Source organism: Ciconia boyciana, chromosome 18, assembly GCF_034638445.1.
Source record: "Ciconia boyciana chromosome 18, ASM3463844v1, whole genome shotgun sequence".
Classification (NCBI taxonomy): domain Eukaryota; kingdom Metazoa; phylum Chordata; class Aves; order Ciconiiformes; family Ciconiidae; genus Ciconia; species Ciconia boyciana.
In genome coordinates, this window is record NC_132951.1 from 4,099,496 (window position 1) to 4,123,881 (window position 24,386).

General features: G+C 46.7%; 1 protein-coding gene across 2 annotated transcripts in view; it reads right to left on the reverse strand.

Annotated features, from left to right (window-relative positions):
- COL5A1 (collagen type V alpha 1 chain) overlaps positions 1 to 24,386 on the reverse strand; it is a 162,812-nt gene that overhangs the window by 121,426 nt on the left and 17,000 nt on the right. For both annotated transcript variants that reach the window (XM_072882942.1, XM_072882941.1), the window contains exon 2: positions 2,129 to 2,296. In XM_072882942.1, the coding sequence (XP_072739043.1) occupies positions 2,129 to 2,296 (168 nt within the window). The remainder of the gene's footprint in view (positions 1 to 2,128; positions 2,297 to 24,386) is intronic.

The following is a 24,386-nucleotide window of genomic DNA, read 5'->3' on the forward strand; positions in this document are numbered from 1 at the left end:
AGATGGTGAAATGATTGAAAAGTTGCTCGATGACACCAAGGAAACACCATCCAGATCTTCTCACCCAAGGAAGACAGTAGATGCAAACCAAGAACTCAGTGAGGACATACAAGTAGTAAGGTGGGACAAAAGCAAGAAAGTCTCCTACAATGCTGCGTTCTCTCCTGTGACCATGATTCAGTTCTGCATGCTGTCTTGTTCTGTTAACCTTTGTCACAAGTGGTGTCATCCAGTCTCCTTGCTACATTAATTAGCCAGAATACTCCATCCTTGGTTTTATATTTTGGGGTCACCACTGTTTGCTGGTTTTTGTAACACAAAGGCGATCAGGCAAGATTTCACAGCGGCTGCAGCAACTACTGAAAAGCTCTCAAATCCACTACAGTTGTATATTCCAAATTGGAACAATTTCCTTCAAGCACTTCTGAGCTTGAAGATACCAGTTGGACCAAAACTTTGAGTCATTTCAGATACATGGAAAGAGAGTACGTGAAAGCAGTTAAACACATGCTGGGTAGGTTGAGCTGATCTTGCCTTGGGACAGATGGATGGACTCGGGGACCACTGCAGGGCCTTTGCAGCCTGTCCCTGGGATGACTACTCCCCATATCCACAGGCACAATCCTCCAGGACATGAAGGCACAACCTAGCAGAGGGGTGCAGTTGGGCGTACGATGATATTATCTGTAGTCAGAAAAGACTGTCCTGCGGCAGGCAGCAACAAAGACAAATATAGGGTCTGTTCAGCACTTCTGAAGACTTTGAAGCAGGGCTTTAGGCAAAACTGAGCCGCTCCTTCGCTAAGGATTGACCATGAGATGGAGGGCTACCAGCCCACAGCCCAGGCACAGCTGCTCTCATCTTCATGTCAGGCTCTCAGTTCATGCTCCTGTTCACCACGGATTAAATGTAATTCACCTGCTTATTGTCACAGCAGGATAATAATGAAGTCTGAAAACAACCTTAGTGATAACACATGCAATGAAGGAAATACAGGACTGGAGGATGCAAGCGCATCGGCAGTCCAGCCTCGGAGTCCTCATTTAGGCCAGTGACACACTAGGTCTGATAGATACAACACGTTAATTAAAAAGCATTGGTAGTGGCATGCCACATTACCTCTGATTTAGCTAATACATTTTGTATCATTAATTCTCTCACAAACACCAAAGGAGAATGTGTGTGTCCATCTGCTTTGCTTAAGTCATTTACTGCTTCACAGACAAGTTACAGGCTGCGTCTTTCTGCCTCATTGCTAAACCTTCCTCAGCAAAGGCACTTTTCTCACCAAACCTAGAAAGTGCTACCATGCCTACTCCCAGCGTCCCTGCACTCTCTCATGTAAAAACAGGGATACAGCAGTGCTCCTGTACAGCTTTGGAAGGAAGACTTCTGATGGTGATTGTGTGTTCAAGACTGAAGCTCTCAGGCAGCGAGTAGTTTGGGTCCATAACGCCTCCGGTCTTTTTACAAGCACATTTTACTCTACAGTAGTGATTGTCCCTTGGCCCAAAAAATTAAACAACTCCAGTACATCCTCAGTGACAAATAAAATGGTCAGTAGTCCACAGGCTCTTCAAGAGCTTTGTGAACTCCCGCATCTCAGTGGCTTTCTCTAATGAACCTCCGATTTCTTCAACCAACTTTTCTTGGGACATCTGTTCTTGTGGGGCAGTCTATTATTTTTATATGGTGATTATTTGTGTTATGAGAGACACCACAGCCACAGAATAAGACCCTACTGTGCTCGGCACTCCACAAACGCAGAACAAAACACAGTCTGCGTTCCTTTGCATCTTCCAAGTCTCTCTCCCCAGCTGGATGCCACTGTGTGATAAAGAGACAGTAGAAACTTTCTAATATAGGAGGGAACAGATGTAGGCATTGGCCACATCTTCTGCAGTGAAACCCACCACCATGTGCAAATGCAGTGATAAAAGAACAACTTACTGCAACGTTACTTGATGGTTGAAAGTTTGCAGCCCGCTGAAACAGCAGAATCGCTCCCTGCCAAGGAAGCATGCAAGCACACTTGGAAAATGAGGGAATTACGCAGTGCCCTATGTGCCTGCAGAATCAGAAAAGGATCAGATATTTCCATACGACAAATAAAAAGCTGAGGACTCACCAGGATACAGCTGCTTTGTCGGTGCACTAAGCTGAGCATCTTTTGTTACTCTATAAGCAACATCTGCTTCTTTTGAAGATCTTCTGCTTGTGCAAAACCCTGTTGTTTTTGTTATACCATCAGGTAAATTATGAAAATCTAATACCTTCAAGAGGTCTGCAGGTTCAGCTGTAAAAAGAAAAGGAAAAAACAAGAATTAGCAGGCAATAAGACTGGCACTTGCTCAGATCCAAGTCATTATTAGTCTGCCTCACACAAGTAATTTATCACAATTTTAAAAACAGATGAAATATGTTTACAATACATCTGCAAATACAATGTTAATACCAGCTTCAAAGCCAGGATGCCGTACCGCTGGTCAGAGACACTAATTCAATGCAGAGAGGAACAGCTGATCAGCTGTCCACACAAGGGCAGAAGGCAGAATATACTATCTCATTAGCTATAGTAGTTATATTTTCTGGATGTCTTCACCCGGTCTCCATCAATCAAACACATCCTGAAGATTAAGCATTAGACAGGAAATTCATGATCTGAGAGAAAGGCTTTAAATCAAGAAGTTGCCATTATGCCGATGCAAACATTTCCATTCTTTTTTAAGTTGTTTGATCCAAAAAGTTGTTTTGAAGCAAATACCTGAGCAAGCTTCCCCAAAGGATTACACACACCATGCAAAACAACCGCATGTAAATTCACACTAGCTGGGATAACAGGTAAACCCACAGGTTGATACCCCAAGGCATGGGTATCATGCCTTGGGGAATCAACAAGTCATGGTAGAGCAGCATCCCAGGGTGGTGCTTTGGTGCTCACAGGTTGTTCACGCTACCTGCAGGCTTGCCCAGACCCTGGGAGGGTTTGTGCACAGTGTCTAACCCTGCCCAGGGTGAAGGCAAGTGGCACGGGCAGGGATGCAGCTCGACTCCGCTGCAGGTAGCCAGGTGCCTGCCCTGTAACTCAGCCCAAGCCCAGGCACATCCCATCAACTAACTCCCCTTCTTTCCCCACCATGACACAGTGGCATTTCTGCCCAGCCATCAGTGCGTACAAGGGTGCAGCTGGACTGGCCAACAAAACACATGCACTTCATGGAAGAGAGAAAATCCAGTTAGTCCCCAGCTTGGAAAAAAGCTTGTTTCTGGTTTCTGTGGCCTCATCATGCAGTCTGTCCCTTCAGCCAGGAATTCAGGGAAGACTACGGAGATGGCACCTCCGTCCTGGCCAGGAGCAGGCTGCAGCAGGGCACAGCACAGCCACTACAGTGCTCCATCCATCATCCCTGTCCCCCTCCTCTGGACAGTGCAGACGCCTCAAAGCAAGCTGCATGGGCATTTTGACTAATGACATGAAGCAAAAGGCTCCTTTCCTTAACAGCCCTCCTCCACCACATCCCATTACGCTCTGACCGAGGCTCTTGCTGCTGCAGACATTAAACTAGTTCATAGAGAGCTCCCGTCTCACACCCAACGCTCCCCACACCACCAAAGTTGGGGCTGGTTCACCTCCAGATGTTCAGGTCTTTAGAACATGGATTAAGTAATGCAAGTGATATGTCTCATTAACTTCCTAATCTGGTCTTGCTCATGTCAGGAGAGATGGTGTCTCCAAAAGTGGAATAACCAGATCTGACTTTAAACACTTAAAATAAATTATTTTGAATTTTGACTTGATACTTAGAGCAAAGTGCTGTCAGAAAGATGAACCACCCAACTCAGCAAACCCCTAGCAGTGCCCAAAGCAAACGTCTGCACGACAGCTTCATTTAGCCTTGCCTGGACAATATATCACAGCTGTATTCTTTTGCCACTTAAACCATTATTTTCCCCAAAGAATGATATTATTCAGATCCTCAAGGACAGCCACGCATTAGATAGTCTGATGTTTGCAATGACACCCAAGACAAAGCCCCTGGGCTGGCTGCTCCAGCTTCCATCAGGATCTCGGGGCATCTCACCACGTTGGGTGGCCAAGGGTGCAAAGCTTATTACCAGCTCACAGAATGACCACAAACAGCCCAACTGCAGTCAGGAAGGTGCACGGTATTGCTGCTACTGCAAAAAAAGGACAGATCTCCCAAAGGGCAGGAAAATAATACAGGAAAGAGTCTTGCAAGGGGGAAAAAAAAAAATTGGCCTCATTGGGGCCAAGCATATTACTAGAAAGACCAGAGAGAAAAGAGAGGATTTGGAAGGAATACGCCATATGCAACTGGCTGCATCCATGGGGAAGGGCTACAGCATGCACATCAGCACTGAACACAATAAACAACCCAGCAACAGGAAGAAATAGCATGAACAGATCTTTTACAATATAAAAAGTTTTGGTTACCAAGAAGAACAGCCTAATATTTGCATGGAAAATTCATGTACATTGTTAGACAGTTTTTAGAAGTTTCCACAACCCTGAGAAGTTGGGCCCTCAATGAGAGATTAGAAACATATGGCAAATCCAAGTCAACGCTGCAGATAATAAACCAGCTGAGAGAGCCTGGCCCAAGCAGCATACAGCTGTAATATTTCCTCATCTCTCTTACTCTTGTTAGACAGTATATGGATGACACACATTTGTCTAAGCTGTCCTTGCCACTTAGATCTTCCCACTGCCTTTAACCATGTCTTATTTCACACAGAAATATCTGCATACATACAGCCCAAGCTGCGTTTCAGCAACTAAAATTACAATAAAACTCCAACTCTGCTTCCAGTCACCTCCCTGTGCTTCAAGAGATTCACGTCAGCCAGCTCCTAAGCTGCCTCCAACATTTATTTAAGGGAGGAGAGGGGAAAAAGGCAAAGGCGAGGGGGAGGGGAGGTGAATTCCAGACTCCTGACATCAGTCCGGTCTCCACGCCGGGCGCGGGGATTTCAGCCTCGCTCACAGCACTGCACATAAGCCATCCCACGGAGAGCGGCCACAGCGGGGCCGAGGTGTCTGCAGGAACAGAAACATCTGCAGAAGAATCCATTGTCCGGAAAGCCAGTTGCTGTTGTGACAAAAACAACCAACCTGTGTGGACATCATCGCCTTCGGCAAGGGAGCCCAGCACGCACTAGAGCCAGTCACGGTCTTCTCATAGGAAAGAAGCGTACGGTGCTGGACAAGCTAAATGCTGCTCGTTGTCACAATCTTATAGCTAAAATTGTGTAACATACTGCGAGGAAGGAGGTACAACATGAAAACAGAAGATTTCCCCAGCTCTATACATTAACAGAATGATACCACTTACAAGCCATATGGCAACTGCTTGCCAAAAGCTCCTGCAGCGGTTATAGCAGGGTGATGGGCATTTCACAGAGCTAGCCCTCCTCCAGAAGCGACCGGCCCTGAGCAGGTAGCAGGCTCGGTCGGAGCCCTCTGAGCAACCCCGACCCATCAGCAGTGCCCGGGTACAGCACTTCTCATCCGTAAAGGATGATTCAAGCATCTGCCTGCCTCCCCGCGCTGCTGTGAGCCTCCAAACACAACATGCAATTCATCTTCATTTAGAAGATCCTCTATACCTCCATAACTATGATGGATTAGGTCAAAGCGAGATACTGAAGTAAAATAACAGCCCGGGTATTGCACAAACAAACTGCAAACCACGCAGGTAACCAGCAGGAGAGGAAACAACCTCTGTTCACAGATGTGCACGAGTGTCTCACCTCTGCTTGCTCCTGGAAATCAGAGGAGAGCTGAGGAGCCAGCTGAAGCCCCACAGACCACTCATGTTGCACTTCATCACTAAGAGCATCAGTCTGAGTAGGACTTAAGCAGCATGAAAGTCTCCAGCTCTTTCCAGAAAGATGAGCTTCACACAGGAGCAGCTTTTACTCCTGACCGGTTTATTACCCCTTATTTTTCAGCCAAATCTAAACTCAGCAATCTCCTCTTAGGAGCTATGACGGCATCGTGCACAGAAGGACAGAGACCAGACTAACCAAAACCAGGTCCTACAGGGTATTTCTTACAAGCTTGCACTGGGCTTGGCCTTCATCCGAGAACTGAATTAGCTGTTGCTTTATGAAAGTGTGTGTGTGTGTGTGGGGGGGGGGGGGGGGGGGGTGTTGGTTTTGGTTTTTTTTACTTTCTATTTTATGAATAACATTACAACGCAGCATTACACACAGGATCATTCTTTCACTCGAGATGCACAGGGCTCCCCAAAGAGACCAGCAGCTGAGTCCCTGCTGCGCCGGAGGAGGGTGGCAATATACACCCAATACACAAAGAGGCAAACCCCAAATAGCCAAAATTAGACCAAAATCAGACCAGGGGCTGCCCCAAAAGCCTGCACCCAGCAGCGTGTAAAGCCCTTGAACAAGACCGAAAAGGAGCATTACTTCCCATTTTAACAGAGTGGAGATGAATGACTCGCTGATGAACCAACAGCGGCAAAAGGAGGAATCAAATCCCCAATTCCTCCGTGTCTGACCAAGGCTTTAACCACAAGACCAATCTTTCTGTGTTAATCTGGTTCTTAATTATTTGATTACCTGTTAAAACCTGGACCAGAGGCAGCTGGTATTAAGTTTATAATTCTACCCCCACTCAGCAGTGGCCAATAGCCACTTTTTCTTCCTTACACATCAAAGCAAATCAAGCAGCATTCACTGAAATAAGCTCCCTGGCTTTGGGCTGGGCACAGGCTCCAGCCAAAACAGGGTCAAGCGTGGCCGTGCCCTGCCACCCTCGAGCACGGCCAAACCGCCTGCTCGGACGCAGCTGTGGGATGCAGGAGCAGAAATAGCCCCAGGGAACTCCAGAGGAAACCAGAGCATCGTTAACATCTGAAGGTGAATATTAGAGCACACTGAACGCCCCTGTCTGGGGGCAAACCCCATTCCCAACATGACTGGGTTGTTCATCCTCACCTTTCCTTTCCCTGACTGTTCTTCAAATCAAATTTTAAGAGGGAAAGAGGTCTTAAGCCCTGCTGATCCTTCGGGACATGTGCAATAATAAACAAGGATTTTTTTTAATTTTTTTTTAAAATGCCATTACCCTTGTTAACCACAGAGCAGGAAGAGACAACCAGCCCTTGTTTAGTGACTGAGGTGAAGGTCAGTCAAAGACCTTTTCCATGCACTATCTACCACATAGCCATTATGCAAAGGTTAAAGAGTTTGGTTTCTCCAAGCTTGATACCAAGCCCAGACCCTCCTAATTTTACCTTCCCTGGCCAAGGCATTTTGTTTTACTTTCACCAGGGGATGCTATGCTGTCCTCGCTTCACTCCTGCCAGGGCTAACGGGTGTAAGCCCAGAGAGGGCACACACCACCAGTTCCCTGCTCCTCTCATTTCATCACCCCTTTTGGCTGTTCCCCAGCTTAATGTTCTTAAAAGCAAGACAGATCAGCAGGAAAATAAGACGTTATTCCCCCCTCCAAAAAAACCCAACCCAAGAACCTAATGGAAATGGTGCTATTGAAATTCAGTGCAAGATGGACCCGCAGCTTCTGTAGACCACACTGAAAATCCCAGCATATACAGCATTAGCCAGAAGTCATTAATTTAAGCCATATTTATGCCTGTAATAATCATTTTTAGCACCTGAAGTAAAGCTCTTGAATAGGCCCCAAAGCACTTTACTGAGCGTCAGGATACATAAGTCGTTTATATGTTACTTGTGGGTATCCGCGTTTCCAGTGTCTGAAAAAATTACCAAATTACAAATAAGAAACCTCGAAACAATTCTCTCCCATAATTTTTCAAGGTCTTTTAATTAAATCCTTATCCCCAAGGAAACCCGCAATATTTAAACTTGCCACCGAGCTGAAGGCTGAAGCTACCGTAGCCTTGCAGTGCTGGTGACAGACGTTCTCCGTGGCCTCCCTGCTCAGCGCCGCGGCATTCGGAGGCGGCTGCTCTCCCCGGCCGCCCCGCGCAGCCCATCAGGGCGAGCTGAGCAGCACCACCATGCACTGGTCAAAGGGCAAAGCCAGGCATTCAAAAGAGTATGGTCTGGGTTCCAGTAAATTATAAAGTTTAAATGTATTTAATTTTCCCAACTATACACAGTTAGTTTTATCAATTGTTATTAAAGTCCAATTATGCACAAGAAATTTTATAGATCTGTTCTGAAAGTTGCCTCCCAGTTTCTCAGCATGATCTTCAAGCTTTTCCAGCTGTCCTTTGGGAATATATATATATATTTTTTTTTTTCTTTTTAAAGTGAAGCAATCACATGGCTCCAGGAGCAGAAACTTTCAGAAAAATAAAGTAAGAAAACACCACTAGGTATCACAAGACTCCTCGTACAAATCATAGAATGCTTTGGGTTGGAAGGGACCTTTACAGGTCATCCAGTCCAACCCCCCTGCAAGAGCAGGGACATCTTCAACCAGGTCAGGTTGCTCAGAGCCCTGTCCAGCCTGACCTTAATCCAGCAAATCCCAGCAAGCTGGTAATGCCACCACACTATCTCAAGTGCAAACTTAACGGTGCACACTTAGCACAGGGATAACGAGGATTCAAAGGCAATCCAGACTCTCCAAGCCACCCACACCAGCCGGCGGTGCCAGGTGCCCCAGAGCTGGGTATGCAGCACGGGACTGGAAGGAGCAGAAATGCTGCTTCTGTAGTACGGAGAGCACATCTGGAAAACCTACCCCAGCTCTTAAGGGCTCTGTTACATTCATTTGACTGCTAGCGAGAGGCTCTGCCTCGACATCCCCAGAGATCAAAGCCAACCCTTTGAGAACATTTGCAGTAATGAGAGCAGCAGACGAGCTCTCACACCACGGCCAGCCTGTTCCTTCCTCTGAGGGCCTGGAAAGACCATGCATCCACCAGCCAACGAGAAAACTACTTCCCCAAGCAGGTCAGTGCCTTCATTGCAGCGAGCTGCAAACGAGTTAGCACCTAGATCTACCTCTTCAGACCACTACACATTCTCCAGTGGAGCTGCAGAGGATGCTATGTATTTGGTGTGATGCTGAAAACAGATTTGCTTTTCCAACTACTTTTTGCTCATCTCGCTGAAATGGTCAGGAAGCCCCTGAAGATCCCAACGGACCAGAAGCTGAAAAGGTTTTAGCAGAGCAGTTTAATTAACCAAAACGGCACACACACAACTAGCGCTGCCCAGTGCAACGTGCTGTCCACAAGACAAGAAAGCAGCTGCACTGCCACACAGCAGCTGTGTCCAAAATTAGGCTTAAGGGGTGAAAGCCTTCCCCTTTCACTAATGACCACTGCCATCTCAAGGTACATCGGTAGCTTATTCAGTCTTATCTGACAACATCAGCATGTCTTCAGCATCTTCACTGAACACTTTCCTAGAACTTAGAGTCAAGAAAATCCCTTTTCTCCAACTTTTTGCTTTACGATACCCTGCAAAGGGGAAAAAAAACCCCATCAGCATCCCGAGACACACATTTATTGTGCACAGCTGACCTGTCCTTGTATTAATGTAATAACTGAGACATTTGGGTGTCTGGAGAAGAGGTCACCATCCTGTAACAGCAGAGAACCAATTCTTCTGTATTCGGTTTTGTAACAGCTAAAGGACATCCAAAGACCTTCAGGACTTCATGACACAGCACTTAGTCATACTATAGCTTATGTGCAATTATTGCCAAAGATTTGAGGCCATAAGGTGAAGAACGAATAAACGTTTATGTTCCCAGCTCATTCTAGGTGCCCTCTGCAACTTTCTCATCATTTAATACATAACCCACCAGTCTGGGGACTTGTATCCAAGTGTCACATCACCAGTGAAGCAGGTTTACCAGGAAGCAAAGCCTTCCTACGTGAACAAGCAATATAAAACAAACTTGCCGCTTTATCCCACAGCAAGTCACGACAGTAAATAATGCGAACAAGGATTATTTAAAGAGTAGCATCTCCTTGATAAGTGCCTTGAGTCCCACAGAAAGGCAGAAAGAACAGTTTTAACAGAAAAAGCAAAGAGATGCACTGCAATCGACCTGCCCACAATTAACTAGCTGGCTTAAATTGCCCCGTTTCTCTTGCACACAGATTGCGGATGGCATCTGGGCTGGCTGGAGCTGGCTCCTGCACCCAGCTGGGCTGCGGTCGCACCTGCACAGCCTTGGCAAACCAGTTAGTGCCAGGTAGCTCAGCAGATGAGGTGGATCTAAAACTCCCAGCTTTAGTGAAACAAGGTCCACTCACACCATCAGAGAACCTACTCCTTAACAACTCCATCTCTCACTTTTATCATCTTTAAGCCAGAAAATCACCAGCATCTGTGTTGAGGAGGTTACAAGAGACAATTTTGTAAAGCACTTTTAGATACTCAGATGACAAGTATGAAGTTATTACCATATTTTCCCCAATTAATATCAATATATCCTGCACAAACAACATTAGGCAGAGCACCGCCCTGTCTCACCGCATTACCTTCTCAAACAGGAAAGGAGGATTCTGCAGGGCTGCCTGAATGCACAGCAAAACCCCATTCCCGCGAAGAGACGGAGGAGAGGCTATAGCACGTTTTTAAGGGAAAAGGCGTTTTCCGACAGAAGCCCAAAAAGCCCCCGAGCTGTGAGAGGTCAGAGCAGGGTGCGCTCACACAGCAGCAGCGCGGTGATCGGGGACAGCAAGAGCCCGCTGTGACCCGGCAGCGGGCTTTAATCTCGACCCGGGAAACCCAGCCAAGGTCGGGGTCCCTCCAGGAGGGAGCTGAGCCTCCGCACCGACGGAGCTACCGTCAGGGCAGCGTGCTGGGTGCTGCCTGGAAGCCAGCTAGGGAAAACACCACTCCAAAACAGCACCAGACACCCAGAGCCTTTCCCTTCTGTCTTTGCCAGCTTTTACTTCTTTAAATACTTTTCCAAGATAGTTTATTCTTAGTGCTAAATAAACACTCAACTATTTCCTTCAGAGGACCAAACGCAGACCAGCAGCAAGGCAGAGCAGAGCGTGCAGAGGGAAGGATGCCCTTTCACTGGGCTTGGGGTTTCTCACTCTCCAGGCAGCTGCCCAGAGGCTGACATGGACATCTTCGTTTATACTAGGAATTAAACACCAAGGGGTAAATGCTCCTGTGCCGAGATCCACAAGAGACAGCCAAACGCAGATGAGAACTGGAAGCTGCTTCACTTAGGGATGTATTGCTATGGAGCCTGGAGCCTCCAGGTCATACCTGTGCGATTTCAACAATTTCTACTCCTTATCTAAACACTCTTCACCGCTGCCGCCCTTGGATAACTGACTAAAACAAGACTGCAGAGGCTAAGACAAAATATAGACAAAAATAAGAATATAAAGCTCCAGTTGCTGTTGCTCAAGCATCCTTTGGACGGACTTAATAGAGCCCCTTGAATTCTTCAGCATCCCAGCAGCCCAATAAAACAAAATTATAAATTTGGACAAAGAGGAAGGCATTTTAAGGAGGAGAATCAAGGAATCTGAACTGCAGGATTAAAGATGCAAAAGTTTGTTCCCTAGGAAGGGGTATAATACAGCAAAAAAAGGCCAGTATAAAAGGGGTCAGATACTCATCTGGTGCACATCAGCTCCTTCCAATAGCTGCAACAGAGCTGTGTCCATTCACGTTGCTCTAGATAGCTGAATATTTCACCAATGACTCATATCATCCCCTATGGGGTTTTTTTTAAAGGCCCAAATAGTCCCAACTGTGAACAAAGAAAACCATTATGCAGAGTCAGATTCGAAAGATCGTATGCATAATCCCAAAAGGGAAAGAAAGAAACCCAGAACTGATACTGGAGCAGCTCTGCAAGACTACATTAAATTCAAAGAATCAAATAATCTTTGTTCCTTTGAGCATAAATCTTTTTTTAAAAAAAAAAAATAATCAATCATTGGGGTTTCTAACAAAGCAGTGGTGTTAGCAGCTAACAGCAAGCAAAGAACAGGCCTTTACTCCACAGAATACAATTAAACCACGCAAAAAAATCTCTGCTGCAAATGCCATGCAAAACTTAAAGACACAATGCGCAGAAAACAGGCAAACATTTAGGACTTTGGGAGAAAGCCCAGCCCCATTCAAGAGCAGCGAATATCCCATTCATTTTAGTGAACTGAGGATTTTGGATTCCCCCGGTAGGGAAAGACGACACAGGGCTGGCTCCATGAGCAGAGGGATTGCTCAGCGGAGGAAAAAGGGTGCTAACGGGTCAGGGAGGACGAGAGCTTTCTTCTGATATCGGAGCAGCTCTGGCCAGGGTGATTCCTACCGTGCCAGCGTGGGAGGCAGAGAGCGGCCAAGTGACGCATCCGTCACCGGGACCTTAGGGACAGCCCTTGCTGCGCGCCAAGAGCACAGGGAGGAGAGCGCCCAAAGGAGGGGCTTTGCCCCTTTCAAGGAGCTGCTGACCCCCGTTCCCGCGAATCCTGGGAAAAGGGGATGAACAAAACCCAGAGCGCAGGGAAAAGGTGGGGGGGGGTCCTCAGAAGGGCAGGTCTGAGGGTGCAAAGCCGACGCACACCGTGCCTTTCCCTGCACAGATGGGTGAGGCTGCCAGTGGGATTTGCACCAGGTTTCACCAGTTGTCCCCCAAGAAGGGGACCACAGCCCAAACTTCTTCCTTCCACCCTCCTCCCCGCTGAATCAAACCATCCCATCCACTCAAGAGAAAACCACGAAGCCTTTTAAGGCAGAATCCAAGTCAAGCCCTGCCAAACCCCCAGCCCATGTCAAGCGCTCAGCACGACTGTTCAGTGTCCGAGGAATTTTTACGGGCTCATCCTGACAGCGAGGTCAAAGGAATTAGGTGAATCACCAGCTTCGCAGTCGGGCTGCAGCGGAGATGCCTCGCATACCACCCTGCCCACGGCCCCACGCTGCTCCAATACCAGCCAGCCCTGCTCCCCGGCTAGCCGGGATCCAGGGGGAGCTTTCCAATCCCCACCAGTCGGGTCGAGTATCTCTGGGTCACTGTGACATTTCGGGAAGTTTTCCAGTAGAAGTTTGATTACTGGCAGGAGTCTTGCCCTTTAAAGAAAAACTAAGGGCGAATGGAGTCTAAAACTTATACCAACTCACACGCTCAGCAGATCTGCAAAAGGAAACAGCGACGGAGCATGACTCCGTCTTCCGAATGATTAACTGAGAGGTCTTAAAGAGAGCTCAGTTTTAAGAGCAGTTTCTGAAAGCCAGCCCATAAAGGGATGCAAGTTATGTGCAAATGAACAGGCACTCTCCTCTCCTTCCCTCCCACCCCAGGTCTCTGGTTCCTTTACTCAAAACCCCCACTTTAAAATCCTTGCAAAGCCCCTGGCTTGCCTCAGCCCCGAGGCGGCACGTGGAGGTGTACCAGCAAGAGATGGAAATCTCATACAAGGAGTCTGTCATTCTTCCAAGCAAAACCCTAGCACAGCCTTTTAGAAAGCAGCTCTGGAGGTATAGCATTGAGGTTTTCCAGGGTGCGGGGGAAACCTCTGATGTGAGAATTGTCCCCTCCCTGCCTATGGCACCTCATGCTTTTCTTCAGGAGGTGATACCAGCTAGTATCTCTGCAGACATCTGACCGCACGGCCCAGGCTTGGTGACAGGGAGGACTCGATGTCCACAGGCAGCATCTCTTTCCCACCGAGCCGTGCCGACACGAGGCAGAGCTCACAGCTGAAGCCCAGGACCACGTGCACAGAGACTGTGGACATGCCAGCATCACTTGGGGACCTCCGAGTCACACTTCCCTGTGACCACGTTACACAGTCAAGGCAACCCAACCAAACGACAGGTTTCCTTCAGGCTAATGACAGTTTAAGCATTATTTACTGCTTCTATAAGTGATCAGTATTTTCTGGCTGGGCCTTCCAGGATATCCACCGCCCTTCCCAGTTTCACCGTGCTGCCGTGGGACTCGCACCTAAGGCAGCTGCGGCCAGCAGGGAGGCTCCTCGCAGCTCTCCAGCAGGTGCATCCGAAGGTGGAAAAGGAAAGTTCAACCTTTTGGCTTTGCTCTAAGGAGTGCCATGTGTTTCCAGACGATCTGGCACTTGGACAGCATTTGCATTTTCAAAGTACTTTGTAATGATCAACCACTTAATGCTCTTTGCAAGATTTAATTAGGGCCTGATCTCGCAGTACATTAAAGTCAATGGAAGTTTTGCAACCAGTTTTAATGGGGTGCAGAATAGTTACTCCCACAAGGAAGAAAAGCTGGCATGCTCATCTCCCAGACAGAGGAAAATAATGCATGAAGACCTGACCTAACAGCCTCTTTGTCAGGGCAAGTGTGAGCATCCTCCCTCGGCCGCTGCCACAGCCAGCTGCAGTGCACTGCCAGGGCCACCATCTGCTCCAGCCTGCTGCTCCTAGATGCTGCAGCACATCACGGAGGGCATCTTTCTTCCTCCTTTTGGTATCCAAAGCTACTTGGCACTGAATCAAGAACAGGAAGGGCATCACCCTTTGATGAAACCAAGGAGATGTGGATCAAGGCAGTGGCCTCCTCCACATGACATCTCTCTCAAAACCTCCCAAACAAAAACCTTCCAAAATTCAAGCAGCTGAACTGTGGGTTTCCTGCAAAAGCAATACTTTGCAGCCCGCCAGGTCATTTTATGTGGGTGATCATCTCATTGCATCCCAGGGATGTCACTGAGCACTCACTGACATAGGACAGGAATTGCATTGGGCAGGCTGGAGCCATATGCAGACAGACATACAGTCATGTCCTACACCCAGGAAGCCCCAGCCCATCTATACTGGATGCTTACAAGCACCCAGCAGCCTATATGAGTGTCAGGGCAGTTTGGGAACAGAATGAGCCATGGTCAGGGCTTTTTCCCCTCTTCCTCCTCCGCTAGTGGCTGGAAGCACAGCTGAACACACCAGGATGCATATAAGCAGCCTACATCCGTATAGGATGCCCGATGCCACATCTTTTGATGCTTCAGGGTTACAAAAAAAGCTGATTGGGCTACTTTCTACATTGAAGTCTGTGCCAAGGCAAATGGGACCACCCTCACAAGTGCAGTGCTAAGGATTATGTTCCTTCTCAGCATCTTCCAAGCAGCACTCAGGGAAAACAGGAGATGCTGAAGAGGTACCATGAGAGCAGGCTGTCCAGCAGCCACGGCTGGAGCTCCTATGATGCAAGGACATGAGAGACAAGAGGCACAGAAAGCATCTTCTATCAGCTAGACCAATACAGTCTGGAAAGAGCAGCCAAAATGGACAAGCTTAGGGGGAACATTAGCCATTCTAGAATAATACCCTCTCTACAGCCTTCCTGTAGCCATGCCCAGCCCTTTAATTTCTGTTGTGGTGCTGCAAGTGGATTGCCCAACCATGAGCTTAATTAAACACATTAACACAAGCACCTGCATAATTACAATCATTTCCACCATGGTAAACATTGCAGCTACAGTCAGGCTGGCAATCGGAATCGCATGGTTGGCACATCGCATCAACCACTTAAAAGGGAACAAAACCCCAGAGGAGTTGACTGAAGGGCACTACCTCATACCCATACAGGTAGCCCAGCTGGGACACTTCCAGAATGCAGTCATTTAGGAGCTAAAGTCTCATTTTCATGCACTGTGAGGTTTTCAGTTATCCATAAAGCTAATGGGACCAAGCATAAGTAACTTTTATTTTTAAATATTTCACTGGATGATTTTTAAAAAAGCCCAACACTGAATTATTTCCAGCACTACTGTATACTTGAATATTTTGACCCAGGGAAAGAAGTGTAAAACCAATTCTTTCTCTCCGATGTTTAAATCTGTGAACTCTTAGCATTTAAGTTTATATCTACATCTGATTTTCCTCATCAAAAATGTAGCCAGAAGGTAAATTTCAAACTAATATCTGCTTGACTTCATGAAAAGTGTTTCTGAAGCTTGTTTTCCAAAATTTTCTCAGCAGCATTAGTTCCTTTGAGTTTATATAACCCACATCTGCACAACACAGGTGCTGCTTTCCAGGCAAGAATAGCAGGAGGAAGATGCAGGCCTGAATTAACCATCCGCAGCCATGAGTTTCATCAGTTCTCAGCAAACACCACAAACCAACCAAAGAGCTGTGATGACCTCAAGGGAATTCTTCAAGCAGGGAGAAATTCACCACTTAAGTTACTAGTTCCTAATGATTTTCTCAGTTCTAACCCATATTTATTCAGCAGATCTTATTCCCGATTAGACGTTTAAAAGAATTTCTTTGTTAACATCACCAGGGAATGAACGTTATTTCACTTTAGGCCAATTGAGGTTTTTTTAATGGACCAGCTAGAATAATATATAATCTGTTGATGTCAAAACATGCAGAAGAGGCAGTTCATCCAAATACAACACTCCAGCTCCCATTCCTTACCGATTTCCAGTCCCATTATAAATAAAAGATGAGTACATGGTGTATTTCCCTACTGCCCAAATTAAGAAATGGCACATCGTGAGGTTTTGCATTAAAAGCACAGCATTCCTCCCCACCACCCAGGTCCAGGCAGCACCCAAAGGGTGGAAGGGGGTTTATTACCATTAACTGAGCACATCAAGTGGCATTAGGGTAACATCAAGAAACTCCTGTTCAGCCTTGACCGACCTTTGTGATCTCTGACCCTCGGCTATTAGGGGAGAAAGCCAACCCATTAAGCCCCTGGTACACTCAGAGCAGTATCTCCATTACAAATAGCTATCAGGAACCAAATAGGAGCTAATTACCCAGCACCAGCCCTCTCCTCCCTGCACTATCCTACCTGCCATGGGAGACAAACCTTCCCAGAGGCAAAGCCACCATCAGAAACCATCTCTCACTACTGTTTCAGGAGCTGATTTAAGGCAGATGATGGATTTTTGTCGTGTACCAATATTCCTATAGGCTCATGGCTTCATCCGCTCGAAAGCCACAACTGCCACTATGGTGTTTTGTGGCAGTGAGCAAGTCACACAGGGACAAGAACTGATTTTACAAAATTTGGGTCACAGCTGCATGATCACTTCCCCCCCTTCAGATATTTTCTATTAAACTGGTTACAGTGCGATTTGTACATTGACTGTTCTTGGAAATATCTGCTGCACTTAATAGCCAAAATGTCATTTCAGGTCTTCCATTATACATGAAGGAGAATTCAAACCCAAAGATAGCATCTACATTGAAATATGCTACTATAAAAGCTAACAAGAAATATCCAAGATACCCATCCAAAAAGCTTTCCCAGGACTCAGACTAACACTAGCCCAGACAAATATTTACATAATTATTCACATGGGTTTGTTTTAAATAAAGAGCCTTTTATTATTATTACTTTGGCATCAACCATCTAATTAGAGGCCAATGACAGTTATAAAAATCCCTGTGAGTTCTCCCAGCAGCACTGCCAAGGAGCAGTGCCACTGGAGCCACGGGCAGCACCAGGGCTGTCGCTGCCCTCCTGCTCGCCTGGGGAAATGAGGAGAGGGGACTGCCAGGACAGGGACCATCTCCCTGCAGACCCGAGGGGATGGCGGAGGGATGGCTATTGCCTCCGGCTGACTGCCTGCTGCGGAAACAGAAAATTGATGGGCAAAGGGGAAGAGATCTCCCAGCAGAAATGCCCACTCACACCTGGTTCTTTCTCAGCTCTAACACCAGCGCTATGCTGTGACACTGGACTAGTCACTTTTATGCATCTCTGCTTTACATATTGGCTTTTGGGACTTTGGGACTAGCCTTTCCATGCAGGCTAGCCAGCAAAGCAAACCTCAATTCTGAAGTCCTGCTGTAGCATACAAACAATGTGGCTAAAAGTAATCCACTTGGCATAGAAAGATCAAGATAAATGTATGCCAAGGTACTTATGGTGCTCTTTACTGAGAATAAAAGTGTGCACGACCCAGTTTTAAGGTGAGGTTTCAAGTATACTGATGAAGTGGAAGATAAGAAAAAGCACTTCTGGCTTGCAGTAAGAAACAGCCAAGAGGTTTGTCTGGAGTCACTTCTGTGCACGCTTCCAGATCACACCACTGGAGATCCCTGGGGCTCCTTGCACATGCAGGGTCCTCTCGATCCCATTAAAATTGCCTCTTTCCGCTGCTGGAAAGGAACCAAAAGGGTGACACCACGTCCAGCTCCTCAGGTGCCTCCAGGGACCTTGCTTCAACAAGGAGCACAGCAGAGGCAGAAGAGCCCGTGACAGCAAAGCACAAGCTGCAAGAGCATCGGATCTGCTGGTCTGCAGCCCGTCTCCTGCCCAGGCACTCTTCCTTCTGGGCATTTTTCCAGCTGTGCTTTGTGCAGTAGCTGTAAAGGTCCCCACACCAGGTCCTTCAGGATTTCTCTACGTGGCCCCTTTTCCCTATGGCCTGGCTCAGGTACTCAGCTCTCAAATCCACCATTCTGAGCAAATAGTCAAGTTCAGCACCTAAACCCCTTCATGCTCCTGAACCTCTGGAAAGGACGTCCCCCTACTGACTTGTTTCAATGAGTCCCTGCAAGTCCAGCCTCCAAGCCCTACTGCTGCTCCAGCTGCTGTTTCCTAAATCCCTTCCAACTTTGCCAAATCTTCTAAGAAAGAAGATGAGAAGACAATATTCCCCTCAGACTTGCTCACGGCATGCAGGGAGGGACCTGTGACCATGCTTTCTCCTGGGCATGCCCCTCATTTTGCACATGTAGCTCAGAGGTTTGACTGTCCATCTCACCCCCAGCCCACCGCCACATCACACCACTAGCTGATATCTAGCAGTGGATGGCTGAAGTACATAATCATTTGCTAAATATCTTTTTCATTCTCTTTTCTCACAGTTTTATTGTGCTCCTGAGGCCTTTTGAGCTGGGATTCAAGTTACTGAAAGCAAGACAATCCATCAGAGCACGGCTGAGAAAGAATAGAAATGAAGCTATCCAGGGCATAAAGCTAAGCTACAACAGTAAGAAAAATTTCTCACCCCTCCTATTGATCAGATGCAAAGAGAAGAAAGACCTCAGCCAGCAAACGCTGTCTTTGGAAGCTGCTACCTTCTCAATAAGGAGGCAGTGCTGAGACCCAGTGCCTTCCTATCATTTGCTCGGTCAAACACAAGTCTGCGCAAGGTGCTCTTGGGGAGCTGACGGAAAGGCGACCCTCTGTATTTGCATTTGCAAGAACTTGACTTGCTGCAAGCCCATTTAACTCAAGCAAGAAAGCAATTAGTGCTCCCTCCTAGTAAAAAAGTAGATAATAAATATTGGGTAACCTTCCTGAAGCACCAATAAAAATAATGAAAATATATTTTCCTCTTATTTTCCAGCTAATGAATGGAAGCAACTGAAGATTTTCTTACGCAATATTCAGCTAGCATGGTGACTGGTGCTGCTTTTCTTTCTGTAGGTAAGAAAAGGGCTTTGTATTTCAGCTCTATCCCCAAGGCATCTTTTCTCAGGCTGTAAGCAAAAAAAAAAAAATAGAAACACCACCACAAACACAACCTTGCTTTGCCTCAGCATCTGGGAGAGGTCAGTTCCAGTCTCGAGCTTATTTTCACTTTCCTGGAACTGGTTCATAGCATGACCTCTTCATCATGCTTGGAGATTTAAAATGCTCAATCACAACTTTGATCAGTCAGGCCCGTAATATTTGCAGACTGCTATAATGATGCTTTTGGTATCCTAATACATATATACTCCAAGTGCTTTCAGGAAATGATACTTCTGGCTTCTTAACTGCAAGCAACTAACTAAGGTGACAGAAAAAGGATCTTGGTAGATGGATGAGGTGCTTGGCACTGCTGCGGGGTGAGCACCACCGCGGATGAAGACAGCCAGACCCTGGCAGCAGCAAGATGCTGAGCCCTTCAAACCACTGCCTGCCTGACAGGCAGCTGGGCAAATTCTCATTCCCAGGCAAGAAAAATAAAGCACCAAACAGGGCAACATAAAGGGTAGCACATGCACGCTCTTGGCAAAGGGAACTAGTGGTATTAATGTCTTTCACACTTCTGCAGAGCAACTTGGCCCACCCTTTGCACATTCAGCAGCAATTCCCACCACGTTTTATTTTCTCTGCCTTTTCAGTCATGGTCAAGTGGGCAGGAGAGGGAAGCCCAGCAAAATATCATCCCCCTTCAATGCAGGTTTCCCCCTCCCAGGTTGCCAGTGAACTTGTTCTTTAGATCGTAGTTCGTGTAGTGCCTTAAACCCAAGAGCACGGATTTGGGGGAATTAGCAGTATAAACGATAAAGAAGACAGACACAGAGGAACTCTGGGTGTAAAGAGTGATGGTTCATCCAGATCTGAGCTATTTCAGAGCTCTACCAGGGGTCGGATACAACAGCAAATATAAAACAAAGTCTTGGTACTGCTTTAAAGAAAGATCAAAGATGAAGAAAATTGAGCCTCACTGCCAGTGAAATGCAATTTTAATCCCAAATACAGACTCTTCCTCACATTTTAGACCAAAACCAGAAAATAGATTAAAGACATGCCAAAAGATTAGTTTCACTGCAGGGCCACTCTCCTGATGTCCCCCAACCTAAAATGGTGCCAAATTTGGAAAGGAATTCAGAATTTTATCAAGGAACATACTTCTCAAATTGTGCTGAGTTTCCAGGACACAAATCACAGACATACTCCACTTAAAGCCAGTGAAGTGCAGAAGAGCAACACCTTGATATACTGGCCACTAAAAGCTGGGCTTTTTAGGTTTTGTTTTGATTTTTTGCTAACACCGAAGAACTAGTTTTCCATCAGACAACTAATTCTCTGAAGAGAAACAACTAAATTGCAGCTCTGTAAATAAAACGGCTTAGCAGAACACAGCCATATGCTCCCCACATAACTCTTCCAGGCCCTATTCCCACTGAGGAATAGTATATTACTTTGCTTTCAAACAATCTCAGTATGTTCAGTGGCAATTTACTTAATAAGATGTTGTGGTTTAACCCCAGCCAGCAACTAAGGTGATAAGGCTGGCAGAATCTGTCTCTAAGAGATGGGTAATCAAAAAATAAATTTGTATAAGAGAACACAGCACAACAAGCATTCATTTATATGATGTTGAGAAATGCAATCACAGCATATAGAGACACCCAAGCAAGATCTAACACAGCAACCTCAGGCACCTCCAGCAGCAAAGTCCAAGGGCGAGACCCTCAGCTCCTGCACTAAGCTATGCAGCCCCTGAAAGCTATTTGGCTTCAAATGATCAAGCCAGCATAGCTAGAATAAACGTACATTGGTATCGATGTGTACTCTACCCATGTCTCTGAACTACAGTACAAGCAGAGCCCACATCACTCTCGCCTTTCCAAAGGGTGCAAAAATGCAGCAGGTAAAACAGACGAGTAAAAAGCAGCATTAAATCAATACCCTGACACATTAGCCACTTTTTAAACTGTTCTCTCTGTAGCATAAGACATTTACATTGACATTATCCCCTTCATTTGTTTTAAAGGCTCGCAACATTTCTTGTTAAATTTACTTTCTTCCTTTACCATAAGCAGGATAAGAATACAAGTGGCCTTGAGCAAGGTCACAGGAGTCAGCGAGAGATGAAGCGACAGTTCATCTGCACCTCTGAACATTAGACCATACTGACCTGACCAACTGATAAACATCCCCTTAATCACCTATGGCAGACATTAAGTCTTAATTAAGCATGTACTTTATAAGCCTGAAACTGGATTTTTTTTCTGCCACTGCTATTGAGTCCCAAATGCATCATAACCTTCCCCCCAAGCACATATCTGAGAACCTGCCTCAACTCCCAAGCCATGCAGGAGACCCTCCGGCTGTGACAGTCATCCTACGAGCATGACAACTAACATGCCCTTTCACTCTTTAACAGTTTTTAACAAGACCCCAGGCTGTTTCGAGCAGACGGGCTCACGGGGCAGGAATCTGTTCGCGCGTACCACCTACAAAAAGCAGCTGTTGGCCACCTCCACCCGCACGCAGCCCAGCTGGGCAGCCCCAACCACCCAAGCAACCCCCATGCGTGCAGACCTGGGTGGGGAATTTTTATTTGTTTGCTTCTTTCCATTTCATCAATCAAGGTCTGGCAATACACACTTGCTTTGCAGAGCAAAGGACACTGGAAACCACTTACCACTGCAATACTCAGCCTTCCTTCCCAACTCCATCCTCTATCCCCTGGGTGAGTTTGTCCCAGTCCAGCAGAGCTGTGAGCGGAACCAGCACTTCTGTCCCCACAGTTACACTGCTCTCATCTCCCTTGTTCCTCCTCACATTTCTGCAAAGGGCAGGGGGAAGAGATCCCCTTTCAGGCCCTTGATCTGCACAGCAGCAGAGAGCTGTCTGTGGGAAACTCACTTTGATTCTTTCTCCTGGAGAAATTGTACTGCATCTCAAAGTGTTTTTTTTTACTTAAGAAAGCACCATGGTTAAACAGCACATGACACCGATCTCCTCTGCCAAGCACAGCTTTGCACTCAGAAACAAATAAAAGCACCATCCAGGCAAAGGCACCAGAATGAGAGCACCCTTCAGAAAGCAAAGGGCTGTACGAGGATGCTCTGGAAGGACAGCTGACTCCCAGAGATGCCTTTGGAAATATTGCCAGTCTACATCGCATCCGCACCGTCTGCCAGCGGCCGTCACGGGTACCAACTCAAGGCAGCAGCACAGCTGGCTGAGGAGTTGAGGGCAGAGGGAGGAAGAGGCAGTAACTTTGGCAGGGGATGAAGCTGGATCTGCAGAGACGTTCTAAAGAAGCTGGCTGACCGGACGAGCAGTATAGCTGGGGACAATAAAGGTGGTCAGGTGGCTGAGGGATGCTGCTCCAGCCTGCGCTCCAGGCTGGTCACTGAAAAACAAGCTGGAAATGTTTTCCCAGGTAAGTCTGTGCCTGTGCGAAGACCAGGGCTTTGAGCAGCAGAAGAGGGATTTTGATTAATGAGATATTGATGAGGTGGGAAAACAGCTTAGCTGTACATAACCAGGATACGACAGAGCAGATCCTCACGTGGTGTAAATCACCATCATTCCACTGAAATCCTAACAGAAGTGGGCAATTCATCGCAGGGAAAGATCCTTCTCCTACACGTGGAGAAAGCACAGTCTCTGCATACGACAGTGCATGAGAAGTTATCAGGTCCTTTGTTTGGACACGCTCCTTGAAAAGCAGCCAGCCAGGATGAATGAAGATGCCACTGAGTAAGAATATTTCAAATTCAACGATGACAGCAGTATTAAAATACCCACAGAGGCAAGTATTTGAGGGAGTCACACAAATAGCTTGCCAGCTTTAGGCAAAAGCAGACGGAAGGATAATCTCAACTACAAGTGTGCAGTCCCGTCCCAGGGGAGCCTTACAACACAGAAGTAGGAAATATTTGGGAAAGTTTGGAGTCTCGCAATTAAAGTTCCTTTCAACTTAATCCAAAGAGAGAAGACTTGTGTGAGCCAACGTGGCTGGGTACGCGCAGGTAGAAAGGGAGCTGAAAAACTTTTCAAAAACTTACTCGCTGCAGCAAACAGAAGGGTCGAAGGGAAAAAATACAAGCAGGATCAAGTCTAATTAAAGGAGCAAAAAATAAATGACAGCTACAAAAAGGCAGGGGCTATTTTCATACAGAGCAGAGGGTCACTGGCACATATTTGCAGAGCCCCAACACCCAGAAGGGAGGGAGAAAAGAGGTCCTTTGTGAGAGGGATGGGGAAGCATGGGAACGCAGGAGCCCTGGGGTGGCTCAGAGGCATTACTGTACTCAGCACAAAAGAGAGAAACAATAGAGGGCAAAAGGAGACGGGGCTGTTTATTTTTCTGGGTATGGTAGGCAAGGGAGGGCTCACAGTGTTGGGAGAGACACTGGAAGAAGTGGCCACTAAGGCAGAGAACATCAGACCCAGATAACAGCCTGAGCAGCATGGGGACCACAGGGTTAAAAGTGGGGGAATCCAAAATTAGGCATAGTTAGAAATTCTCTGACAACAGCTATTTCCCTAAGGTAAAGGGCAAACTAGTGATCTGCTTAACAGCATTGCTGCAACGTATCTTCTGAAAAGAAGAACAAAGGTGTTTGAGAAATGCAAAGGATTATTACAAGGAATTATCTAGAAAAGCCCTTACAAGAACATGCTCTCTATATGATGCAAAATGAAGAGTAGAAACCAATAACTGTACATGCATTTTAAAGTGTGTGTTTGTAAGGCTCTAGATCAAGCCTCTCAGCTCTGCCTCTGACCCAGGGGCTGCATGAAATACCAAGCAACTCCCTGGAGCTCTGCACAGTTCCCAGAACCAGGACAGCCACGATGCAAACAGACAGCGGGAATAAAACACAACAGCAACCAAGAACTCCATTTGCTGTTACTGCTTCGATTTCAATGGGACTGTCTTGAGACTCACCCACCCCAGTTTCCAAAAATGCTGAGAGCTCACAGCTTTCATTCAGAGAGCTGTTAACCCGAAAATTCAGTC